This window comes from Oncorhynchus kisutch, unplaced genomic scaffold, assembly GCF_002021735.2.
Source record: "Oncorhynchus kisutch isolate 150728-3 unplaced genomic scaffold, Okis_V2 Okis07a-Okis12b_hom, whole genome shotgun sequence".
Classification (NCBI taxonomy): Eukaryota; Metazoa; Chordata; class Actinopteri; order Salmoniformes; family Salmonidae; genus Oncorhynchus; species Oncorhynchus kisutch.
The window spans coordinates 1,630,145-1,658,112 of record NW_022261984.1 but is presented as its reverse complement, the minus strand read 5'-3'; the positions used below and the strand labels follow the sequence as shown (position 1 = coordinate 1,658,112).

The 27,968-nt window shown below is 42.4% G+C and overlaps 1 protein-coding gene across 2 annotated transcripts; it reads right to left on the bottom strand.

Annotated features, from left to right (window-relative positions):
- Positions 1 to 27,311, bottom strand: mtap (methylthioadenosine phosphorylase). Of its 2 annotated transcripts, none has more exons than XM_031814887.1 (8): positions 27,040 to 27,311; positions 17,212 to 17,298; positions 14,321 to 14,379; positions 13,599 to 13,766; positions 6,923 to 7,025; positions 6,193 to 6,432; positions 2,261 to 2,383; positions 1 to 1,510 (listed from the first exon to the last, which is right to left on the bottom strand). In XM_031814887.1, exons 1-8 carry the CDS (start codon positions 27,250 to 27,252, stop codon positions 1,469 to 1,471), a joined length of 1,035 nt encoding a protein of 344 aa, XP_031670747.1. In that variant the 5' UTR covers positions 27,253 to 27,311; the 3' UTR covers positions 1 to 1,468. The 2 variants fall into 2 exon arrangements, with proteins under 2 accessions (XP_031670747.1, XP_031670748.1); XM_031814888.1 differs by lacking the exon at positions 27,040 to 27,311 and adding an exon at positions 17,705 to 18,118.
- Positions 27,312 to 27,968: the final 657 nt, after the last annotated feature.

Here is a 27,968-nt window from a genome sequence, read left to right as displayed (position 1 = left end):
TTTCCAATCTACATAACTTTATTGATTTTGTCACACTTGCAAACATTTGACCTGTACATGCAGTCGAACACAATCATAACTGAATATCCACCATCATGTTGACTGTTAAGCCTACTTCCTGAAGTGAACCCTATTAGCACATTATAATACTGCAGCTGTGAATCCATGTAAAAATAAATGCTAGGTTAACATGAAGTGTTTTGAAGATACGTTTTAGATGATCCCGTCACATGATGAGACAGATCGATAATGCCCTCAGTGGAAGTCTTTCTTAATGAAAGAAGGCGTTTTATTTTATGGAAAGTATATGAGCCATGAATCCACTATTCCCTCACCTAATAATTAGGAGTAAAGAGCCATGAATCCACTATTCCCTCACCTAATAATTAGGAGTAAAGAGCCACTGAATCCACTATTCCCTCACCTAATAATTAGGAGTAAAGAGCCACGAATCCACTATTCCCTCACCTAATAATTAGGAGTAAAGAGCCATGAATCCACTATTCCCTCACCTAATAATTAGGAGTAAAGAGCCACGAATCCACTATTCCCTCACCTAATAATTAGGAGTAAAGAGCCACGAATCTATCAACAATGTGGTTTGACCTTGTTTCAGGGCAACAAAGTGGAAAAACAGTATGGTGAAGTTGGTCTTCAGCCAGTTCAGCCAGTTTAGCATTTCCCCCACTAAATGGTTAGGATTGGGGAAGCTGATCCTAGATATGTACCTAAACTAAACTTCACCCCAGAGCCGGATAAACAGGCTTGAGGCTTTATCAACGGAAGTGGCAGTTGCTTTTGATTGAATGTCCTGTTCCAATTATACTCGGTGCAAAAGTCTTGTTGGTCATAGACCTACATGTACAGACCATACCGGTTACAAACAATCCATGAAAACAACCAACTAAGTCCTTTAACCTTTCTTTCAGAAGACATACTTTAATGCATAGTTACATTCTAAAATGTATCTACAGTATGAAAACATGGCTGAACAGTATACAAACAGTGACTCTCATATATATATATATATAAATGAGAGAGAGCGAGAGAGATTTACCCTTATTTTAGCAGGGATCTTTTAGGTGACCACAGAGTCAGGACACCTATCTGAAATTGGGCATTGGGACCTTTTTTTTTTGACCAGAAGAAAGAATGCCTCCTATTCACCCTCCAACACCACTTCCAGCAGCATCTGGTCTCCCATCCAGGAACAACCCTGCTTAGCTTCAGAGGCAAGCCAGCAGTGGGATGCAGAATGGTATGCTTCTGGCAAACGATGTAATGTTACTGAAATGTGTTGTGAAATCCTGGCAAATGTACAGTAATGAAAACATGCATATCAGGCACTTTCTTGTGATTCACTGATGAGGAATCGAGAGAGAGATGAATCCATTGTTGGTATTGGTGGCTGGTGTGTTGCAAGTCATTCTCTGATATACAGGGGTGGCGAGAGGCTTTTCGGTGGTTCTCAATGTTGTTTTGGTAGCATTATTGAGGATTGGGCTGTTGTCTGAAAGAAACCAAACACACACTAAATAGTAGCAGAGGTACTAACAAAAACAGTTTAGAAAATATACATATCGCAATCTGTTAGTAAAACTAACTAATACGTTTGTTTTGAGTGTTTGCGTCACGAAGCATGCCATACTGGAATTTCTGTTTAGCACGTCAAATTAGTCACCATCTCACTGACTGAAGTGTCATTGAGGATGAATAACGAAGCGAGGGTAAGCCTAAGGGCCTTTACATTACGGCTCATTGGGTTCAGAGCCAGGTGTCCTGAGGGAAATCACCTTGAACACCAGAGCTGGGTTCACATAGCATTTATTTCTTATCACTTTTGGGACTATTCCATTAGTTCTATAAGCAGGATTCACTAGGTTCAGAGCTAGACGTCCTAAAATACATCCCCTTTAAATACAGACCAGAAGCCTAACATGGAGGCATCAAGACAGGTCATTTTATCACCCAATAACTGTCCAATGTGGATGCAGGCTGACTCAGCAGTGAGTAACTGTGAATAAGCAGTGAGTAACTCAGTGAGAATGTGCTTACTGAGCATTTGACCTAGTAGAAAGACACTGAACAGCACAAGCTCTCCTACAAACCCATATGGTTGCACGTTGCTGTGTTGACTTGGTAAGAAGGAAAAAAATAAAGCACTTAATTGCCTGAGGATAAATCATGTTTAATTATATATAATTCTATTTAAACCCCCCTGTAGAGATGAACCTGGGTACATTACAATGGTAAATCTTACCTTCAGAGCCTTTATGGTGTGGGTCCAGTCCTGGGTGCAAATCAGGGGGATAGCAGTGAGCAGGATACTGCTGGCCTTGTTGGCATTCTCCTTCATAGTCTTCAGGACGTTGTCGACGCAGACCTGGTACAGCCAGGAAATACATTTAATGAATACGTTTATTTTTTGTGGGATTGAGGTGCTTAACTCGGTAAATTCTAGTCACATTCTGAATATGGAGAAAGATGGCGACTGACAGCCTTAAACACTTGCAAGACCAAAGGAGGTGCCTCACAATGTGAGACGCAAACATTTATAAAATACCGTTGTCAAAAGGTTAGGTTATTAATACAAATGTGTACATTTCTTCTTGTCAATATCCGGGCTGCTACACCATTTTTTCTCTTTCATTTTAAGAAGAGTAATATTATCTCCCGAGTGGCGCAGTGGTCTGACACTGCATCTCAGTGCAAGAAGCTTCACTGCAGTACCGGGTTCGAATCGAAGCTGCATTACATCCAGCCGTGATTGGGAGTCCCATAGGGCAGTGCACAATTGGCCCAGCGTCACCCGGGTTTGGCCGCCATTGTAAATAATAACTTACTTGTCTAGTTAAAGGGTTACATTTTTTACAGTATAACCAAAACTGTTCGAAGCAGGCGCTTCATAAAAATAATTATCTGTGGAAACGGACAACAAAAACGCCCTCCTGAACACACAAATACATTGCTTGTTGTGTAATTACATGCGTTAACTTAATCCATGATATTATCGCCCATTGCTATTGCTGATGAAAATTAACCTCAGTAAACTGACAGTCATCGTGAAAGATCGTAGTGCCACGCCTGGACAGTTACAGAGCCGGTCGGACACGTTAAGACCTGGAGCTACTGTCAACATTACTTTCACTTTCCTTTCTTACCAGTCTCGTGATTGTCTCCAGGCAACCGCATTCGAACGTCAACTTCATTTTGAACTTGGGCGCAAAAAATAAAAATAAAAATCTTTCAACCCAAGCCTCAGTTGAAATATTGTGAGGTACAAAATAAACACATCTGTGAATTAAAGCTCTTAGCCCAGTTCACACAGACATCCTACACTGTACTGTAGCCTACAGGTTCAGTTTGAGTGCGCAATGAGCATGGTTCAATAGCAGGCATTTATTTCATACTACGTTTTCCATGTGTTTTGTGCCTTCATGCGTTTTAGGATTTACACCTTGCAGGGTGTAATACGGGGTGCTCTGAAAGCTAGGCCCATCCTCTTTAAAACATTGGCAGCTAGCCCGTGGAGTGATTTCTATAGGACAGTTTGCTTAGATAAGACTATAAAATAAGACCTTATGAAACACCTGTACTCCTTAAAGCATGGTATAGCTAACACCTCAAGTAAAAGGGAGTATGAAAATCACTAAAGATAATCTAATGGTCTGTTAAATCCTTGCTTGTTGTGTAATTACCTACCTCTGTCCTTCCCTATATCATCAGTGGTAATGACAACACATGACAATAACTGAAACACAGAGAGTGGTATCAATCTCTGTCAGACAGAAAGTGATGTGTCCATGGAGACTTTGGACACAGCAGCTCCAATGACATCAATATTATATCCCAAATAGCACCTGGTCACCTATTTAGTGCACTACTTTTGACCAAGCAAGGGCTGCATCAAGCTGTGATACATATAGCTACTTCCAGTACAGTAAATAATGATAGAACCCCATTATAATACATACGGCTACAAAGCCATGACTCCACAGGATAAGATAAACATGGTAAACAATCCTTTTCACTATTAATATTTAGATTGGGGCAAAACATGTAAACAATTTGATCTAATCATACATGTATTATTGGCTACATTGAGATAACTACTATGATGAATTCAGAGAAATTGTTCCTACACTCACTGTCGACTAGGCTAAATGCCATGCAGCTCCAGACAGCATGCCGTTTATAACAAGACGATACAGTTGGGGTGTGCCACCCAAGATAGTACGTTACCATGGAACTCCAAGGGACATTCACTTATACAACCTTTTAATGATTGATGCACTACAACATAAGACCAAGCTACTTTGTGAAATGTAGCACAGTGACCACAACATGTGACCAGCAAAAACAGTTGTTGTTGTTGTTGTTGTGTGCCCTAATGAACACACCCCTGAACTGAGGGTCTGTTTTGTTGTGATCTCTCAGGCCCTGTGGACAACTGTATACCGGTGACTCAACCTCAGCTGGCAGGACTCACACCGGAGGCTGGCAGGCTCACAGCGAGGGAAGGCGTATATAGGGCGGAAGGATGTGGCGAGAGGGTGTGCAACAGGAGGGGGAAGGAGGGGGAGGGGTGGCCAGGAGGTCAGCTGCAGGAACTAGGAAGGGGAAGCCGAGCCTCCCCCAGACATAATTTATCAACTGGATAGTGGGTGACAGTCACTCACTCGGAAGCTGTTGTGTGTGTGTGTGTGTGTGTGTGCATGTATGTGGTACTTCAGAGTGATATAATAATCAGGCGGAAGAATTAGAAACGTAAACAGTTGCCTGTAAAATGCTGACGAGGAGGAAATGTATACTAGACAAAATGTCATTGTGCAATTTCAAATCCCGAAAAATACTATTTGCATTTGTTTTGCTACAGCTTTGTGACAAAGGCATGTGACTATTTAGTTATTAACTTGAGACATTTTGAATTCCTGCTTTGTTTATGTACGAATATAAATGCATTTAAATCAGATTGAGTCGACCTATAGGTCAGTGTGACAGCTGAAGTACACGTAGAGAGCCGTAAAACGGAACGGTCACTTCAGCCCTCATGTCACGGACATTTTAGACACACTACCAAACAATGGCTCTTACTGATGGAGAAGTGACTAACTACACACACAGGATATTAAGGAAAAACGGCTAGTTCTCAAAATTCAGGGAGAAATCGTTCTATGAAAAGTGTTCATGGAATTCACTGACGGTGACCTCTAACCTACATTTGATTTGACTCTAAATACCACGTGAGGCTAAATGTCATGTCACCTTGTCAAGAATGTGGTGGAAAAGTCCAGAGCCCTGAGAAATTGAAACAATGAAAGCAGTAAGTGTTTTACTGTGGTGAAAATAAAAAGCTCTGACGCATTTCAGTTCTTAGTCACTCATTTTTTGCCTAATAATGCAGTTGGAAATGTCCAACTGCTGTGAAAGCGGATGTAAGACATATTACCAAGTAACAAGACAATTGACCACATGCAGTACATGAATGCGTCATCTTAGTGAAACGGGTGCATGTGCATAACAATTTTCCAGATAACCTGTGTTGTTGTGCAACTGAAAATTGAGGACATTCCAAAACATCTCTCCTCGAAACAGTTACAGAACCTCACACACACACTTGGGTACCTCACACACACTTCTTCCCTGTGGCCTGGGTAGCTGACTAGCGGCTGCAAGCCACTGTCGGCGTTGGGCGTCGATGCGTATCCATCCCACTACATGTCTTCCCTGTCCTCTCATACTAACTTTCCTATCAATAAAATATGGAATGGAATAAAATCTCCACACACTCAGGATCAATGCACACATTACATTGCATTTTGCACACACTGTATATAGACTTTCTTTTTTTCTACTGTGTCATTGCCTTGTTTATTGTGTTATTGGCTTGTTTATTGTTTACTCCATGTGTAACTCTGTTGTTGTCTGTGTCACACTGCTTTGCTTTATCTTGGCCAGGTCGCAGTTGTAAATGAGAACTTGTTCTCAACTAGCCTACCTGGTTAAATAAAGGTGTTCTCAACTAGCCTACCTGGTTAAATAAAGGTGTTCTCAACTAGCCTACCTGGTTAAATAAAGGTGAACAAAAAAAAATAAGGCTAAGCTTTCGGTCGCAAGACCTTCATCAGAGCATACAATCAATTACAAAATAAGATGGGGAGGGAATTTCCACACAAAACAAATAAAACTCACAGCCTCCTCATGCTCCTTCCAGCAGTCGTAGTCGGTGGCCATGGCGATGCTAGCATAGCAAAGGCCCGCCTCCTTGGCGAGGACCACCTCGGGCACGCTGGTCATGTTAATAACGTCGGCACCCCACTGGCGGAACATCAGGCTCTCGGCACGCGCCGAGAAGCGAGGGCCCTCGATGGTGAGCACCGTACCCTGCGGGTGGCACTTCACCCCCAGGCCGCGCGCCACCTCCAGCAGCACCTGGGCATGGGGAGGGAAAGACGTGATGTCATTTTCTAGGAGAGAGTGGTCAGTGTTTTTGTCAGTGCCCATGTTTGTGTGTTTTATGAACACTTAGAAATAAGTAAATATTTGTAACAATGCAAAGCCTCACTACACACCAAAAACAGCAATCAAAAGTTCCAATGCACAGGCTTCTGGTAGCACCGTAAATTGGGAAGGACAGGCTCATAGTAATGGCTGGAACAGAATGAATGGAACCGTATCAAACATCAAACACAGTTTCCAGGTATTTGATACCATTCCATTTACTCCGTTCCAGCCATTTATGAGCAGTCCTCCCCTCACAAGCATCCTGTGTTCCAATGACATAACATTCACTCACTCCCCAGCAGGCAACACCCACCACTACAACATTTACATTGTAGTGGCAGGGGTTGATTTGGAACCAGTCCACAGACACCGGTCAAAGTGCTCGTGGTTGATTTGGAACGGGGCCGTGGACACTGACCTCCCTGGTCCGGGTGCAGAAGGGCTCAGCCATGGGGATGTGAGACACGCCTGGAGGACTGGTGGGCCGCCCGTCGTACAGCGTCTGGGCCCTCTTTGTCGTCCTGGGAGGGAGGGAGGACACAGGAAATGACAGGTCAATGACAAGGGTTGGGTTCAACAACTCTGCTACTATGTCTCACTCAGGGCCAAAACAAGAAGAACTCTGCTACCATGTCTCATTCAGGGGTCAAAACAGGAAGAACTCTGCTACCATGTCTCATTCAGGGGTCAAAACAGGAAGAACTCTGCTACCATGTCTCACTCAGGGGTCAAAACAAGAAGAACGTACCTGCTGGCAGTTATTCTGGTGATAAAAATGAGAACTTGGGATAATTTCTCTCTTCCGTTTAACACTTCACTTCCTGTCTGACTTTTTTGTTTCCTCGCAGTGCATAAAATACTTTATCAAATACATTCTAAGATCCTATAAATAGACTACATTCTTACAGGGTAGGCCCAGAGTGACTCAATTCTATGGCAAATGTTGGTATTTTTCTCTCTTTCAAGGTTAGAGTTGTGCAATGTGGCAACAATGGTGTCTGAATGTGAAAGGCATTCATCCTGTCACTGTAGCAAAAAACACAGTGTTTCTCATCCACAAGTAGTCATCACAATGACTAATACATGCTGAATGGATCAGGGTCTTTTAATAACAAGCCATTGCTTTGCAACAACTGGCCCTCACAATACATAAGACAAACAAATCTCCATAGAAACTGAGAATAAAATAAGATATTTCATGGCTGCAGACATTGAAACGAGCCAAACTGTTTAGCAATGTGGACTAAATCTGGGAATTACTGCATGGAATCCCCCAAAACCCTTAAGAGGAGGAGGAGGCGACTAGTTATTAACCCTTTACACTCGCACCCAGATTGAAAATGGCAGATTTGGGCACTGATAAATGCCTAAATTAGATTTGAGTGGCTGTACAATAACATGTTATAAAATGACAGAGCTCAGCACTGTATGGGTTTGACTGACACGTTGTCCCCATACCTCCTGCTAATTGGGAAACCTTTGCACATGTTTTGTTGTCCGAGTGAGGGAAATGCTGTAAATAAGAGGACTCAATGTATTTTGAAAGATGAGACGTTGAGGATTATAGTAAATTGAGCCATGTTGATATCATGTTAGCCATGTTGACAATAGAGCAGCTTTTAAATGATGCCCACCTGTCCCAGATTGATTTATAATGGAGCGGTTTTTGATTAATGGAGCGTAAACCTTAGTTGTGTGATGGCGGGGATGCAGGGCTGTGTTCCAAACAACTACAAGTGTGCTGCTCTAGTTCCTCAACAGCACAGCTAGAAGAGCTCAAAAAAGACTCGTCATAAAGTGCATTGAAATGACATATGAACGGTGTACACTTTGGAAAGGTGTGTGGCCACTTGGAGAAACCAGTTAGTCCGCTCACTTAAGCCCTTGTCATTTTTTTGTCTTGTGTTGCACCTACCCCACATTTTCCAGGAATATTCTTATCATGTTACTGAATGTATCCAGAATATGATTGGATTGTGGCGAAAAGTACAGTAAATGTAAAATGCACATAACAGTGTAATGTTTGGATTCAGTCTCGTGTCAGGAGAACTGTTGTGTCCTCAACTTTGGTCTAATATTTTCCCCATGATCTTTGAACTGTTTCATTTCAATTGCTACCATGATTATACATTTCATATTTCAAGGGGTGGTGAGGATGGACTGAGCCAGCATTTAACATTTGTCGCCATGCCGACAGGCAGCTGCCCTCCAGATTCCAGAGCTGTGGCGCTGAGTCAGGGTCAACCCAGAAACCGGCTGCTGTGAGGTGCTACCCCGGTCCCTGAGGCTACCTACCGCCTAAACGTTACACTGAGGAAAGACAAGCTTAGAAAGACAACTCCTTGTCCTCATGTTACTAGGAAATATTTAGACTGTAGGGACACTGACAGCAGGAACACATATTTAGACCGTACGGACACTGACAGGAGGAACACATATTTAGACCGTACGGACACTGACAGGAGGAACACATATTTAGACCGTAGGGACACTGACAGGAGGAACACATATTTAGACCGTAGGGACACTGACAGGAGGAACACATATTTAGACCGTAGGGACACTGACAGGAGGAACACATATTTAGACCGTACGGACACTGACAGGAGGAACACATATTTAGACCGTACGGACACTGACAGGAGGAACACATATTAAGACCGTAGGGACACTGACAGGAGGAACACATATTTAGACCGTAGGGACACTGACAGGAGGAACACATATTAAGACTGTAGGGACACTGACAGGAGGAACACATATTTAGACCGTACGGACACTGACAGGAGCCAATGAGTCCTTTGGTCACACCAGTAAATGGAGATGATTTCTTACTGAGGCTTGAAGTTACACAACACATACAATGACCCATTTCTGCTTTGGGTGTCACAGTGAGAGCTCAGTGAAGCTCTGCTAACAAGTCTCTCCAGTGTCCACATCATTAACAGAGTAAATCAGCTGTTACAGAGAACATTGTGAAGAACCGGTACATCATAGTCAGAGTGAGTGTGCATGAGCCAACTACTAAACGATGAGGTTGGTTTACCATACAGAGTGACCTTACATTCCAGAAATGCTGAGACAGCATGGCATTCCAGGACCATTCTATACAGGAAATGCGTACTGACCCACCCCTCCCTCCCTCCCAACTAAAACATGAGCGTAGAATATTCCATAAATTCCACGATTAAGAAATAACCTACTGTTGGGAGTCTTGTTGACATTGACGAGGAGGAACATTGGCTACTGTTAGTTAAAGCAGAGAGACTATTCCCTCCCCACCCAATTAAAATGTGAGCATAGAATATTCCATAAATGCCACGATTGAGAAATAACCTACTGTTGTCAATGTCAACAAGACTCCCGAGGAGGAACATTGGCTACTGTTAGTTAAAGCAGAGAGACTATAATTAGGTTATGTATTGTATCGCTCACTCATTGTAGTTTGGAAAATGTACCTCATCTTAGCACTACACATCAGCTGTCCAGTACCACATACTGTAATGTGGTGCAACGCTCCAGTGGTGAATGAGAGAGAACAGAGACCGTCTGAGGCATGGTGAACCGTTAATGCTCGCAGCCAACCGGCGGAGCAGAGAAACCCTGGCTAACCTAGACAGGCCAACAGGGTTTGGACCAGGAGCAGGGGGCAAAACAAATAACTCACTGACTAAGGTAATCATCAAGTAAACCCTTCCAGAAATATGCTGATGGGTCACATGCTTCGCCGCGGGACAAGACTGAACAAGTCCTCACATGTTAGTTCCCCATTCTGCCCAACAGAGACTGCCCCTGCTTGTTGTAACAGTAGGCTATAAATAGACAACACATATGGGTGGATTGGAGGTGATGACGAATAGTTTCTCTGAGAGCGGCACAGAGGATGTGGAGTCAATGTCAGATGTCAGGCACAGAGGATGTGGAGTCAATGTCAGATGTCAGGCACAGAGGATGTGGAGTCAATGTCAGGTGTCAGGCACAGAGGATGTGGAGTCAATGTCAGATGGCAATCCCGAGGGAGGGGTGCAGAACTGATCCGTTACTTCTCATTCGAGGCACTACGTTTTGACTTACTGGACAACGGACAGCGCTTGGAGACAAAGCGGTTTGTGTGCACTGCACTCTCAAATCAACAGGACTGCCTCATGGACACATTCTCAATTTACGGTCCATTGCATAGAATTCTACTGACAATTCAAGTCAATGCAGCAACACACCCTCAGGACAATGAGAGGAGTTATGTTCCACTCTGATAGAATAATGGGTAGAGTTGTGTGTGGTAACTTGGAATCTAGAGATGGGGGGGAAATAGGTGAGCATGCATTATTTCTTACATTTATTCAGTATTTCTTTGCTAAGGCAAACACATTGGATAATCGTCCTAAAAATACCATCCAATCAAAACAATGAATGCTTGTGCACCAGAATGAATAGTCTAGTCTAGTCTATTACTAGTAGAGAAAATGGGACACCAAACAACTTGAAATTCAGCACGTTTTATCAGTGCTACAACTGATGGCCATCACATGTGTTTAGGGCAGCAACATTTCCAGATAGAGTTCTGAAATCGTGGTTGGAGCGTCCCTTGAACCGGGAGGGAACAAGCACAGAGGGAACAAGCACAGAGGGAACAAGCACAGAGGGAACAAGCACAGAGGGAACAAGCACAGAGGGAACAAGCACAGAGGGAATTTTTCAACTGGGAATCATCCCACAGAGATTTCTGACAAACTTACTGAGAATGTGCTGCGTCTAATTTCTGTTTCATTATTAATGAAAGTGAGAACGGCCAGAGAGGAGACACTTGTGAATGGTGTGTTGATTCCTAGGTGTGGTGCGGGCCTACGTACGTACAGTAACAAGATGCTAATCTGCGTCGCTGACTGTTGGGACCCTGCTGTTGCCTCTCCGGGCCTAGAGCTGAAATGATATCATATCTGGCCACAGTTTACTAAACAATGCTGCTCAACTGAAGGCCGTCCAGAGGTCTATCCTAACCGTGGGAAACATGATGTGGTGCTGAAGTATTAAAACGACCTGTTACTGAAATGTATTCCCATAGACTGACACAAAGGTGATAACATTCAAAACTGAACAGTCATAATGGTTTTACTCCCAGTGATTCCCTCACTGCATCCTTATTCAAATGAGATCAATTTGTGATGCAACCTTCCACCTAGGCCTATTTCTCATGAGTTCATCGCTTTCACTGAAACACAGTCGAACCTTATAAACAGCTTACGACATGGGGGATAGACACAGTGAACTTTCGGTATGTCACAATTCACGCCCTAAGCACATTCCACAACGCTTCAGGTAATACAAGCACTTCCTACAAAAAGGTATCAAACAGCCAGTCAACAGAACAACCTCATCAGATCCTAGGTCTCAGTTCATTCAAAACCTCACTGTCCTCCTCCTTCACAAGAAACTAGCAAACCACATATTGAACAAAAAAAACAAAACCCCTGTTTCAAACCAGCAGACCTTAAAACCCTATAAATCCTGTCAGTTCTTTAAAAAATGAAGTGTTGGTTTCCTCTCAGGATGCAGCTCTAGCCACAACGTGACACACGTGGCAGCTGTACTCCGCCAAGTCCCGGGCCCTCAGTGCAGAGTCCGTTTCAGAGCATCGACTATCCACCAATCATGACACACAATCTCGTTCCTTCTCTTATTGGTTCTTTTAGGGAATGAGGAAATGAGACAGATGAACGGTGGGTAGCCGTGGGATGATAGTTGAGTCGTTGACTATCAGAAATACCAGTCAGAGAACGTGGCCTTCAGAGATGAGTAATGTGAGCCTGGATGCCACCGTCTGTTTCTGTTTGACACCATGGCCTTTGTTGTTGCCTTGCCCCAGGCTGGAATACTATACACACACTCAGCATCAGTCACTGTTTGGAAGGGAAAAAAATGGACAACTTGCAAGTTCTTTTGAATGTTATCAGTTGAGATAGATGTCGCACTGTCTGAACTTAAACAGGAGAAAGATGGTTGAGAGATGAAGAAATCCTTGTCTGAGCCATACCAGACCATTTCAGAGATAGTGACTTGGGAATAATTCTTCAAATAACTGAGATTCTCTCTTGATGACTTGTCATTCCGACTGTAATTCTACCCCCATGACTTTACAAACATTCTGTTTTGCCATGACACGCGTACCGTTCTATTTATACTCCATCAGGTATGTAGAAACCTAAACAATATCTACACTTTCAATTGATAGCATTTACAGATAGGCTGCGTTTGACTTTTACTCCATATCTATACTGAACAAAAATATAAACGCAACATGCAACAATTTCAAAGATTTTACTGAGTTACAGTTCATATAAGGGAATCAGTCAATTGAAATAAATGCATTAGGCCTTAATCTATGGATTTCACATGACTGGGCAGGGTGCAGCCATGAGTGGGCCTTGGAGGGCGTAGGCCCACCCGCTGGGGAGCCAGGCCCAGCCTGGGCTGGCGTGGTAAAATGTGGTCTGCATTTGTGAGGCCGGTTGGACGTACTGCCAAATTCTCTAAAACGAAGTTGGAGGCAGCTTATGGTAGAGAAATTACCATTCGATTCTCTGGCAACAGCACCAGTGGACATTCCTGCAATTATCTTTGGCTAAGGAGAACGGGGATGTAACCAAATTTGTGGACAAAATCTGAGAGGAATAGGTTTTTGTTGCGTAGGGACAATGACATTTTTTATTTCAGCCCATGAAACCAACACTTTATATGTTGCATTTGTAGTTTTGTTCAGTGTACATAACAGTACATATACCAGGGAAGCATTGGATTTGTATTTTTGTTCAGTGTACATAACAGTGCATATACCAGGGAAGCATTGGATTTGTATTTTTGTTCAGTGTACATAACAGTGCATATACCAGGGAAGCATTGGATTTGTATTTTTGTTCAGTGTACATAACAGTGCATATACCAGGGAAGCATTGGATTTGGACTCACTCAATAGACAACAACAACTGAACTAACCACTGCCAACCACCTTGTCCAAAAGACTGCTTTCATTCTCATTTCAAGCCTGGATTCAACCTTCTGTGAGTCCTGGACTCCAGGCCTAGGAAACTGGCCCTCACCTGTCTATAAACTGGTCGATGATGACGATATCTCCTGGTTGGATCTCTTCCCGGAGGGAACCACAGGCCGTGGTGACCAGGAGATGTGTGCAGCCCTCCTCTCGCAACGCCCAGATGTTAGCCTGGTAGTTGACGTCAGTTGGCATGATGGTGTGCTGTCTCCCATGCCTAGGGACCAGTATAATGTGGAGTATGAATAGTTCAGTGTTTACCAAAGGCTGAAAATGAATCTCTAATTTGACTCCTATAGCACCTAATCACCTAGAAACTTATGTATCTCTGAAAGGATTTGTATGTGTAGGCTAAGCAATATGTTTACAAACTCCACTTCTAAAAAGGGCAAATGTTTTTTAAAAACTTGTACAAAATCATTCTAAGTATACCTATCTGATTATTAGACATCTACATAAGTTAGCTAGAGGGCTAGTGGTGGATTTGGTATTGGGGGAATGTTTAGCCTAGGTGTGGAGAAGAGAGATCAGGTCTAATATGTTTTAAAATTGCAACACACAGCCACTAGATGGCACAAATTCATAAGAAACAGAGGTGGAGTTCATCTGGTTCAGTACACCTAGGATCTCTCCACGGGTGAATCTCAATTGCATACTCCTCGTGTCCTCTCTCCTCGCCTCATCCTCCTCCAATGGGTTTTGAGAAGGAGGTGAGGAGAGAGGACGCAAAGAGAATGCAATTGAGATTCTCCAATTCATTCCACTGCTTACCTTGCAAGGAGCACACATTCAACATTTTTGATCTTCCCCATTATAAGGGCATCTGAAGGCTGGTTGGGTTGTCGGGGGGGAAAAGAGAAGAGATGTTATTAGGTAGAATCTAAGGCACAGTTTTCAGTTGGTAAAAAAATATTGGCATTACACTGGAACAAAGAGATTGGTGTTGCCTAATAAACCAGACTGTTATACCAATTATTGGTATCCACCTCATTTTCAAAATGTTGCTATGGACACAGCCAAACAATGGAAGTGATGGATTCGACTTCCGCTTTACTTCCCTACAGCAGCACGCCGGTGGCAAACTTGACAGATTAAATTATTTTAAGGAGTCAATTTATAGGAGTATAAAAGTCAAGTAAACCATTCTAAGTTTAAAGATGCACTATGTGGAAATCACGCCACCCTTTCCTGGTTGCTAAAATTCTAATAATTTGCCTAATTTTAGTTTGTGGCAAAACAAGCAATGTATAGTGTAGAATCTAAACCCCTGTGAAATAGATTTTCCATAATCCTACCGGTTATCTGTGCGGTTGGTCCTTGAGCTGGTCAAAATGTTATACCTGGCTACTGCCGTTGAAATTTCGATCCCCTGGCACATGCGCAAAACCATGTAAACACCTGCAAGACTTTGGTTAACATACATGCATCGCATGAGCAAACATCTTGATTGTCACACATGCTCTGAGACGCCTGTTTTGAAGTCTGTTTAAGAATACTTTCCAGTGGATATTTTGTCAAACAGTTTGACCAGCTGAAGGACCAACCCCACGGACAATCGGCAGAGTAAAATTAAATATAATTTTATTCAACAATCGTGAGACAAGGGCCATTTTGCTTTATGTAAATGTGCGTGGCTATGTAGCTCTAGGAAAACCCTTCTCAGTTACATTTGTCCACATTTGGCTCCATGTGAACTACAGTCGCTGTGTTTTAACGTTTAGAAAAGTCAATAAACATCACTTTCAAACTGGTTTTCGAAACCTATGCCGATATTCCCCTTATCTTTCATAACATCAAGAAAAATCTTTCAAATAAAAAAGCTACACATTTTGTATAAGTTTTGCATAGTATCAACACACCATGTGTGTCTCCAGTTGACAAACTACACTTCCTTAACAGTTAGGCTTACACACACTAGATAGCCAATGACTTATGTAATGGAACTGAAAGTCATTACACATAAGAATAATTGGACGTATGCGTCGTCTGTAGAGGGGAGTTTTGTTAAGAGCCACTACGCTCGGTCTGAAAATTAACACGCATCGCTTGCGGTACGGTTTTGGAAGCATAAAACTAAAGGTTAAATTGATACACAACTTTATAGGGTTCCCACACGGGCATATTTCCATGTTTACTGAAAACAGACAGAAGACAGAGTGGACTACCTGTGCTAATTAACTATCGGTGTCTCCAAACACCTGTGTAAACGGAAGACAGACACCACAAATGTGTTGTCACTGAAAAATACTGTCTGCTGCAACTGTGTTAAAACAGTAAGTGTATATTTTCTTGTGACATTCAAGTAGAGGGATTTATGTTTCTAGAACCAAACCACAATTGAGCCTCCCGAGTGGCACAGCAATCTGAGACTCGGGAGGCTCAATGCGGTACGGTTACAGGAACATAAACCCCTCTGCATTCATATCACATCAAATGATTTCACAAATGGAAAATATATACTTACTGTAGACTGTCTTAACTGCCACTACAGCCGGGGGTTCAATCCCAGCCAGCTGTAGGGCAGCGCACAGTTGGCCCAGCGCCGTCCGGGTTAGGGAAGGGTTTGGCCGGGGAGCTTTCCTTGGCTCACATTTAGATGGCGTATTTAGCGGTTTTTGCTTCCAGAGCTAATTTGCCCTTGAAACAGAACATGTATGTCAGGGACCGTTGATCTAGTTCTTTAGCGGATGGCCAGGGGGCCGGAACATAACCGCGGAAGGTAGCCTAGCGGTTAAGAGCGTTGGACCAGTAACCAAAAGGTTGTTGTTTGAAATCCCAGGCCAGCAAGGTTGAAAGATCTGCCGTTCTGCCCTTTGAGCAAGGCAGTTAACCCCAAACAACAAACATTTCCCTGGGCGCCAATGAAGTGGATGTCTGATTCAGAGAGGTTGGGTTAAATGAGAAAGACATTTCAGTTGAATGCATTCAGTTGTGCAACTGACTAGGCATCTCCTTTCCCTTTAAGTACAAATCATTTGTAAACTGCAAATTGACCGCAAGAAGCCCGAAAAATATATATTTGATTACAACATAATTTAAAAACGTTGTTGTTGCTCAGAGCCTAACATTACACCCGAGGGCTAAATTCAGCCTGCCAGTTGGGAACCCTGACACAAAGTCCTTGGCCTATGGAGTAATGTTAGGCTCCTTTCGTCCAATATTAGGTTAGTAATGGCTGTGCTGTACACAATGGAAAGCATTGCCACATTCAGGACTAAAATTGGTGGCATTTGTCATTTTAAAGCTGCAATATGTAATTTTTGTGGTACCCAACCAAATTCACATATAAATGGATCCGTCATTCTCATTGAAAGCAAGTCTAAGAAGCGGTACATCTGTTCTGTGTGTGCTATTTCTATGCTTGGAGTTTAAATTTAGTTTGAGTCTTTTACTTCGGTGTTGTACACCAGTTTCAAAACAGCTGAAAATAAAATATTTTTGGTTATGGAAAATATATTTCACAGCGGTTTGGATGGTACAATGATTCTCAACACTATACATGCTAGTTTTGTCACACTGAAATTAGGAGAACTATTAGAATTTTAGCAACCAGAAAATGGCGGAAATGTCGATATCGTGCATCACTCAAAGGTGCGCATGATTGTTTGTTCATAGCAGAGACAGCCTGCCTACCACATAGAATATGTAGAATTTTAACTTACCTTTCCATAAGGTGTGTCTACATATTTCTCAGTCCTTCCCTCCAATATGTCTGGGTCATCAAGGCCAGAGCCTCCAATGATTCCAATCTAGCAAGAATATACATGTCATTAGTCACACTCTTGACCTGTCACATAAATTAATAGCTAGGTAGGTGCATCGAAGTGGAGTAATGTCAATGACCATTCCACAGTAGCTATCTATGGTGAAATACGTGATACAGTTTGACTGCTAGCGGATGCCTACTAGCATGATATTAGCTAGCTACTAGTGAACTAACTAGTTCTGCAAGCTATAAAGTTTATACTTGAGACATGAGTTTAACGTTGTCCGTGTAGCTATAGCTAGCTAGCGAACTAGCTATATCCTGGTTAGCTAATACTAGCATAATGTGACACGTGTGTCGCTGTAGAATTGTAACATTCTAGCTAGTGCATAATGCATTGGTCAGTTTGTCACGAGAAGTCAAACATTTCAACAAGAGAACGTTATTACCTTAATTTGCATGCTTGCTGACATATCTTCTCTGATAAAAAAAAATGTATCTGAGATTAGCTGGCTAAATTACTATATCTTGCAACTGCTGCCTTCACTTCCTCCTATGTCATACGATGACTTGTACAGGACGTGGACTCTCGTATCAGAACAATACTCTCACTCAAACAATGTCGGGAAACTTTTAGAGGCTGATTTGTTATGGATTGTAGACTTTGAGATTCATTATAACGAATCCATAAAACAAACTTTATTTGTACCATTGGGGCAATTGTTAAGTTAACGCCAATTATTTATATAAACACTAGATGACTGTGAGGGGGCGCTGTGTTGAAACCATCCGCACTCCCCCACGGTTGTAAAAACATATATTTTGGAAGCACAGAAATGGATTCATTATGTGGAAGGGAAAGCGGGATACCTAGTCGGTTAGACAACTGAACGCATTCAACTGAATTTAACCCAACCCCTCTAAATCAGAGAGGTGCGGGGTGCATTAATCAACATCCACGTCATCCGCGCCCGGGGAACAGTGGTTTAACTATTAATGCCTACATTACTTTTTTATATTACAGACACCTTATATTATGTGAGTTAAACATACAAATAAAACATGACAAAATATATCACTTTTTCCTTAAAGTATATATTTTTTAGATTGCTAATGCCCCCACTACAACAACAAACGTATTAAATAGGTGTAATTTTGTCCATGAAACATTTATTTGAAATACTGTAGAATTCCATTAATTGCTATGGAGGGCTGCTCCTACCAGTGAGAGCCAATATGGCCAAACGTTGGCTTCAAAGCCTCTCAATGTCCAATACATGGCATTAGCAATCCAGAGTTTATACACATAATTGGTTAACACTCACAAGGCAGCTGGGACAGATGGAATACCAGGGTGCATATTCAGAGCATGCTCAGACCAGCTGGCATGTTTCAAGCAGACCACCATTGTCCCTGCTCCTGAGAGCTCAAAGGCAGCCTTCCTAAACAACTATTGTCCCGTAGCACTCACATCTGTAAACATGGAATGCTTTGAAAGGCTAGTAATGGTGAATATCAACACCATCATCCCAGATATTCTGGACCCAGTCCAATTCACATACCGCCCCAACAGATCCACCGATGATGCAATCTCTATTGCACTCTATACTGCTCTCTCCCACATGGACAAGAGGAATGCCTATGTGAGTGCTGTTCATTGACTACAGCTCAGCATTCATAGTCCACTCAAGCTCGGGACCCTGGGACTAAACACCTCCCTCTACAACTTTCTGACTGGTCACCCCCAGGTGGTGAGGGTAGGTATCAACCCATCTGCACATGCATACACACACTCACATTCAAACACACAAACACGCATACACACACTCACATTCAAACACACAAACATGCATACACACGGACCCACACATACACACAAGTAAATAGTGCCACACATGCACTCAAACGTATACAGTTGGCCTGCTGTTCAGATGTTTCTTTTCCTGTCTTTTGTTTTAGCATTGTTGTTTTTCTTCATTTTTCTCTTTAGTTATTTTTGTTGGTGCATTGGGTGGGTGGTGGTTTTGGTTGGGTTGGAGTGGGACGGTGTCTTGGGAGGGATGGGAGGGGTTTGGGGTTGGAGAGTGGCGGGGGAGTTTTTTTCAGGGGGTGGGGGGGTTGTGGGGGGGGATCTTGGATGGTTGGTGGCCTGGTGAATGGTAGCTAGGACCAGTAGCCAAGAGGTTGCTCGTTTGGGTCCCCAGTTCGACTTGGTGGAGATCCGGTCCTTGTGGCCTTGGGCGGAGCGCTTGAGCCAGGTTGCTCCTGTGGGTCACTCTGGATTGGAGTGTCTGCTGGAAGACTGAATGTAATGTAAATGTAGAGCGGCTTCACTGCAGGTAGATTGTATGTTTTAAAATGAGATTAAAACATTTAAATTACTACCCATCTGCCATGCTGACCCTCAATACGGGGCCCCTCAGTGGTGTGTGCTTAGACCCCTCCTGTACTCCATTCTCCCATGACTGTGTCAAATCAAATTTTATTTGTCACATACACATGGTTAGCAGATGTTAATGCGAGTGTAGCAAAATGCTTGTGCTCCTAGTTCCGACAATGCAGTAATAACCAACGAGTAATCTAACCTAACAATTCCACAACTACTACCTTTCACACACAAGTGTAAAGGGATAAAGAATATGTACATATATATGTACATATATACACATATATATATATATATATATATATATATATATATATATATATATATATGAGTGATGGTACAGAACGGCATAGGCAAGATGCAGTAGATGGTATAGATGGTATAGAGTAGAGTATATCATCAGTTGTGGCCACGCACAACTGATGGTCGGATTCGCGTTTATCACCGAAGGAATGAGCGTTACACCGAGGGAATGAGCGTTACACCGAGGCATGTACTCTGGAGCGGGATCGATTTGGAGGTGGAGGGTCCGTCATGGTCTAGGGCGGTGTCACAGCATCATCGGACTGAGCTTGTTGTCATTCTCAATGCTGTGCGTTACAGGGAAGACATCCTCCTCCCTCACGTGGTACCCTTCCTGCAGGCTCATCCTGACATGACCCTCCAGCATGACAATGCCACGCGGCATACTGCTCGTTCTGTGCGTGATTTCCAGCAAGACAAATCTGGTGCAGTCCATGAGGACCCCCCCCCCCCCCCCCTCCTTTGTTCAGGGACACAATTTTCCATTTCTGTTAGTCACATGTCTGTGGAACTTGTTCAGTTTATGTGTCAGATATTGAATCTTATGTTCATACAAATATTTACACGTTAAGTTGGCTGAAAATGCAGTTGACAGTGAGAGGACGTTTCTTTTTTTGCAGAGTTTATATTATTATTGTTTAAACCTGAGACGTGACGGTGTGCGTCTGAGTGACGAAGGGAGACGGAGGGGGAGTGAGATAGCAACCAAATCGGCTCATGTTGGTAAACCAACTTATTGCTAGTTATTTATCATCTCATCTGATTACATAGTACCTGTCTTGACTGCATTAAACCGAGAGAAACTAGTTAAGCTCAGCTAGGTAACGATAACTAGGCTAATTGAGTCTACATAAGTTTAACTGTGCTCTTTCTCCCCTTCCAAATCCATTCAGATGATTAAGTAGCAGCCTACCTGTTGGCTCTTGATGTTGTAGCCTGTCCTCATCATTTTACTTTTATACTGAGAAAATGTATAAAAAGCAAGATGCAACAATTTCACATGTTTTACTGAGTTACAGTTCATATAAGAAAATCAGTCAATTTAAATACATTCTTTCGGCACTACTCTATGGATTTCACATGACTGGGAATTCATGTCTGGTGAGTATGTAGGCCATGGAAGAACTGGGACATTTGCAGCTTCCAGGAATAGTGTACAGATCCTTGCGACATGGGGCCGTGCATTATCATGCGGAAACATGAGGTGATGGCGGCGATTGAATGGCACGACAATGGGCCTCAGGATCTCGTCACGGTATCTCTGTGCATTCAAATTGCCATCGATAAAATGCTAATTGTGTTCGTCTGTAGCTTATGCCAATGAGTCCAGACAGTTCGCAATGTACATACGAGAAGAGGGGCATCATTTGCTACCGAAATTATCTCGATTATCTGATTACCACTAGTGTTTGGAATACGTTGACCTCCTTGACAAAACAGACCACGGGGCACCTATTCACAAAGAGATTCATTGTTCAAATTCCGCAGTGGGTCTGTGTAAATTATGCGATTGTATTGGAGACAGGTTTATGGCAGTCATCTATTCATTTACTGTTATAATATCTCTAATTAGCAGCCAGGAAAACGAATTGTTCTCACTTTATGATGGAACAGTCAGATTCTTCTGCCTGACTGTGGCGTTCTTTACATGAATTATTAGGATTTTCTTGTGATGACAACAAGACGATTTTGCTCAAATAGAACATTACGTTTTCTGCCTGAGTGGGGCGCTGTTTACCACAATTGTCCGGATTATCTGGTTACCGGAACAAAAACATTTATTTGACTCAGAGATCGAAACAAATTGTATTTCTTTGAAAAGATGGGCCTGGCTGACACAAAAATACATTAGGGGAAAGGATCCACAGAAACAGAGGCTGTTTATCTTTCTGCACATCTCTTTATTTACAATGCTGGCTGTCATGGTTAACAAAAACGCAGGACATTGAATGATACCTGAATTGACTCAGAAAGGTAACATAAGTAGGCCAGTAGTATCACAGCGAGGTCAAACAAGTGTGTGTGTTTGTGTCAGATTATCCAGTGTCCACAGCAACATCATTGATTATTCTCTACTGTGATGTGTACTATTGTTTTAGCCATGCTCTCACTAACACTCATCTTTTCTCTTTCTCCCCTTACGGAGACTCTTGGACCGTAACTGAGAACACCCTGGCCTGATTCCTAGACGTGCCTGGGCCAATCACACCTGGCCTCCTTCTACCTGCCTGTTGGTGTCCTGATTCCTAGACGTGCCTGGGCCAATTTCACCTGGCCTCCTTCTACCTGCCTGTTGGTGTCCTGATTCCTAGACGTCCCTGGGCCAATCTCACCTGGCCTCCTTCTACCTGCCTGTTGGTGTCCTGATTCCTAGATGTGCCTGGGCCAATCCCACCTGGCCTCCTTCTACCTGCCTGTTGGTGTCCTGATTCCTAGATGTGCCTGGGCCAATCTCACCTGGCCTCCTTCTACCTGCTTGTTGCTGCCTCCACTGGTTCTTTCTCCCCCATCAAGTAACTGATCCCACTCTGCACACACCCAGAACCCTGGATTCCATTACTTACCATCACGTCTTTATCAAAAGCCATCAGACCATAGGGTCTTGAAGAGTTAGTACTTTCCCTATAGTCATTATGGATATGGTCTGAGCCTGTCAGTTATCAGTTATTCCATACCAAGGCTAAATGAGGCTGAATGGCAGTATCACCACATACAACTGCAATGCAACTAATGACGGAATATTCAACAGTCTGTTCAGTCTGTTGAATATTCCATCAATGAACAGAGGGATGTCTTGGCTTTATTCCACCTTCAAAAAGGGGGACACACACCATAAAGGAAGTTCATCAAATAAAGTCATTGACAAGAAAAGTCATTTACTACATCAATTATAGTCACAGCCTCTCTCCTTCATTTGCTTAACTGGGGTGATGGGCTGAAGAAACGGTTTACAAGAAGCAGGGCGGGGCTCAACAGGCGGAAGGCATCCCAAAGGGCACCATTTTCTCAAACTTTTTCCATGTATAATGCTCTACTTTTGAGTTTCTGAGAGCCATGGTCAGATGGTCAAATGGCTTTTCATAAAGACGTCATGGTAAGTAAATAAGCATCCGTCATCCTTTTCCAACGGATCAAGAGATCTCACCACACCAGTTTGATGAAAACAAGCTACTACACACACCGCTGTCTTGAAAACTAACAGCAGCAGGGTTTTTCCTGCATAGAAAAGTCTTGGGTGGGCCGCCTGAGTTCTTTCGAGCCGCCTATGTCCAAAAATAAGACCGAACTAATGAACATTTTACAAATGATACTCATACAATAACAATGCCCAGTACAGCTACCATCTAGCCACACTACACAAACAGTACATTTCTCCTTCAGGCATTGTGGACAAACCGAGCCATCTAAAATACGCCCTGTCTGAAACACAGTTCAAGCCTCTGCTTGTCCCTTAACCAGAATACTTCAGGGTTATCATCACCATTTTTACAACACAACATGTCTTAGATCCACTTACAGAGGACAATAAAACACTAAATAGATGTAGTTTTCACCAAGATCACACAGTAGACACATTGTCTCCTCTTCAGGCGCTCTGTTAAATCTACCCGTCTATATAGCCAGAGGGAGGGTGTCGGATTTTCGTTAGGCTCAGGCAGACATAATGGTTCAGGGTTGTAGTTCTCTTTGGTGAAAGTGTACGTTCTAAGTTTAGGTTTGCACCAAACATTAACTGGCCATTGTTCCTTGTGAATCACATAGTAATTTGTTCCTGAATATATCACAACAAAAATAGACAACTTTCCGTGGGATAGAGAATTGTTATGAGTAAGATCCCAGTCTAACACTTTATTAGTGATTCTGTGTTCTGGCACATTTATCAGTCTTTTCCATAGATGATCCATGGCACACATGGTTCCCAACCCCAGTCAGTTTGTACCTTCCAAGAAACAGAAGGCTCTGTTTTGAACATTGTTACAATTATTAAGCACGTTGGATCCCACACCCCAGCAGCATAGTCCATCACTGGACACCCACAACATGTATACAGCTGAAAGTAAGCCACATCCTTATATATTTTCAATTGGTTTAAACACTGACCCCAAGGCTCTACCTGCAGATTCTGCCAGTGATCTAAGGCCATCTTCAACGGCCATGTGTTCATCCAGTGTGAAACCAAGGTAATTATAGAGCCCAGTGTAGAATAATGGGGTCGTGTCCACTTCTCTGCACACCCTTCTAGGTCTTCTCTTGATTCATCACTAGTGTCGATTTAGTACACCGTGAATTAACAATATTCTACATAATCTGGAAGCAAGGAGAACTATGACATCAGCATACAACAAGATGCCAAGGAATATATCTGCAATTTCAACACCAAGTTTAGCATTTTGGATTTGTAGGGCTAAATCATTAGCATAGAGTGCAAATAAAGTGGGCGAGAGTGTGTCTCCCTGCTTTACACCGTAAAGGGGTTGGAAACAAGCCAGTCCTGAGGTTACTGACCTAAATACAGGCAACTGGAGTCAGATAAAGAGCTTTGATAGCATCAAAGAATAATCCATCAATTCCCATTTTAATTTGTCTAAAAGCAAGGAGGTCTCTACTCACCCAATAAAAAGCCTTCTGAAAATCAATAAAACAGGAAGTTTTTGTTCAGAAGTTGGTTCTCTCTCTTGAATTCTAGACAGTATAGATCAGTGGAAACCATGTGTTTGATGCATTTCATACCATTCCACTTATTCTGCTCTAACCATTATGAGCCAGTCCTCCCAAATTAATGGGCCACCAACCTCCTGTGGTTTAGATATTTTCTATACATGCTCTGGCTTTCCTAAAGCCATTCTGTTCATCAGAAAGCTGGCCAGATAGTGAGAGAGCCTGTTACTTAGAATGCAAGAATCAGTGGTGTAAAGTTCTTCAGTAAAAATACTTGAAAGTACTAATTAAGTATTTTGGAGTATCTGTGCTTTACTTTATTTCAATTTTTTTACAACTTTTACTTCACTACATTCCTAAAGGAAATAATGTACTTCTCCATATATTTTCCCTGACACCCGAAAGTAGTTGTTATATTTTGAATGCTTATCAGGACAGGAACATTTTCAAATTCAAGCACTTAGAGAACTTCCCTGTTCATCCCTACAGCCTCTGATCTGGTGGACTCACAAAACACACATACAAAGAAATACATGATGAACTGCAATACTGGAGAGATGAGAGTTGCAACTCAATATTAGAAAGGTGTCCTTAATGTTTTGTACACTCAGTGTATATCATTAGGCCTACTTTAAAACAATGGTGGATATACCAATCCAGGGCGCCCAAGTGGCGCAGCGGTCTAAGGCATTGCATCTCAGTGCTAGAGGTGTCACTACAGACCCTGGTTCGAAATTCAGGCTGTATCTCAACTGGTCGTGATTGGGAGTCCTATAGGGCGGTGCACAATTGGCCCAGCGTCGTCATGATTTGGCCGTGGTAGGCCGTCATTATAAATAAGAATTTGTTCTTAACTGACTTGCCTAGTTAAATAAATACAAAATATTCCCTTGAATCACTATACGGTATTTGCAGTACAATATGGGCTTTAAACTATGACCGTTTATGGTAATACGGGTGCTTAATGTGTAAATCGGGAGGTGCCGGAACATAAAGTGAGCACTGGAGTGGGGAGACCTGGGGAGGTTCTGAAGTACCGGAACACATACAAAAAAGTCCTTTATAATAAAGCATTGCATGCAGATCATCGCATTTGCTAGTGGCAGTAGAGTAGAAGCACTTACACAAGTTGCAAACACGGAGAACATTTTTAGTAGCATAATGTCCGGGAAAATGTTGGCGTTTTATAAATCCATTCATTTTACATGACTAGAGACTTTGGCAGAATATTTTTTAATACCACACACATGATCGAAATGGCAGGTTACTTTAACACTGACAAACTGAGAATATGAGATCAATAAAAACTACTTCGTGTTGAATCCATTAATAGCCCAGGCCTGTGTGTGTGGAGACACATATTGTAGGCTACAATATGAAGAGGAAATTAGTCCTAAAAATGCTTTCCAGTTTCACTGACTCACCGAATGATGCGCAGCTCACTTGCTTGTGATGGCGGACGCGCTCATACCAAAAGCCTACATCTCTCGCTCTCTCTCTTGTAAAACAATATTTGGAAGTCGATGAAATATTTTGGTAGCATAGTCGTCTCTTTTCAGCAGGAGCCATTTGCTTTCCAACCTGTGTTTTTCCTCGATTGTATTTGAAATATTGTGAACGGTTTGTTTTGTCTGCATGCTGCTTTTTTCCAGACATATTTGCTGCTTGTTCCCAAATGTAAGCTATTCCTTGTTCTATTCCTTGTTATTGGGCTACAATCCACAGCTAGGCTATAAAAAACGCTATTGATCCTCTGTTGCTAAATTATAGGCCTTCTCATGGTGTAGTAGGGTATTCTGAATTATTTATTTCATTTCTGAACAGACAGCAGTAATTCTATAACTTTGGCAAGTGTATTTACATTTATCAGGGGTGCTGCAGTTCATTTGCTGGGTCGAATCCCTAAACTGACATGGTAAAAATCTGTCAGTCTGCCCCTGAACAAGGCAGTTAACCCACTGTTCATCGGTAGGCTGTCATTGTAAATACGAATTTGTTCTCAGCTGACTTCCCTAGTTAAATAAAGGATAAATAAAAAAATGATATAAGGAAATAAATGATGAATTGCAACACTGGAGAGATGAGAGTTGCAGGCTCATGTCTATCAGAGCAGAGATGGATCATAGAAAGCGAATATCCTAGTTATGTGAGAGATACTGGCACGCTTCTCACACAGCCACCGCCAAGCGTTGGTCTCAAACATAAATTACAATGGACTAAGGATGTGGCAAACCATGAAGAGGCAACTCGAATGAACTTTGATCAATTCCGAGAGAAGTTCAAATAAGTGTTCATGCCACTAGAGGTACGCCACTAGAGACCCGGTACGGGTCTGGCCAATTAGGTTCCGGGACAACACAGTCCAAAACGGAGAGGTGCCATGATCCGGTCCAAATTAAGCACTGGGTAATGGCGATTGAATACTGCAGATTGTACCTTTAATCGTGTTTTGTGCTCTCTCCGCCCGAGCAGACAGTGGAGACTAGGAGGTTGCATTCTCATGTGGATCAATAGACACTTCTTGAACAAGTGGAGTATAACCAAGCCATCTGCGTTGTTCGGGGTAGGCTTCCCGGGGTGCAGCCCCGAACCGTTTGATGGTCTAATAATTGGGCGAAAAGAATTCCTGAGAGGGGGCTTTAGGACCATGCGGACTAAGGATGTGGCATCCCGCTTGCTGCAGAGAGAGTGAGAGAATATTGTTCTTCTGCCCAGTGTTTTTTTGGATCATAATTTAGGTGGTGGGCTGGCGGGGCGTGGTCATGAACGTGGCCAATGGTGCAGTCTCCAACATAAAATGTCTTGTTGGTCACAGTGACAATATGTAGCTGTTGTCATTGGGCCCCATGCCATAACAAATATTCTTCTGAATGCATCATTTTAGGAATATTACTGTTTAGCTTTTATTTTGGTGTTCGTTCTCAATGATCTTATTTTAAAATTTATGTCCATTAACTTTTGAGTTTACTTTGTATGAGATTTTAGTTTTTAATTTTAAAATGAAAGTTTTTTTCATCCTCAATTTTTTAAAATTATTTTTATTATAATATACTGTACAATATGTGTCTCCAAACACATAGGCCGAGGCTATTGATGGATTCAAGACAAAGTCGGTTTTCTGCCTGAGTGCCGCTATTTTCTGGATTATTTTGTGACCAGAACAACAACTGCTTATTTTACTCAACTATAAATGTAATTAAATAGTATTTCTTTGAAAAGATGGGCCTGGCTGACATGAAAAATACATGAGGGGAAAGGATCAACAGACACAGAGGCTGATTATCTTATTTACAATGCTGGCTGTCATGGTTAACAAAAACGCAGGACATTGAATGCTACCTGAATTGACTCAGAAAGGTAACATA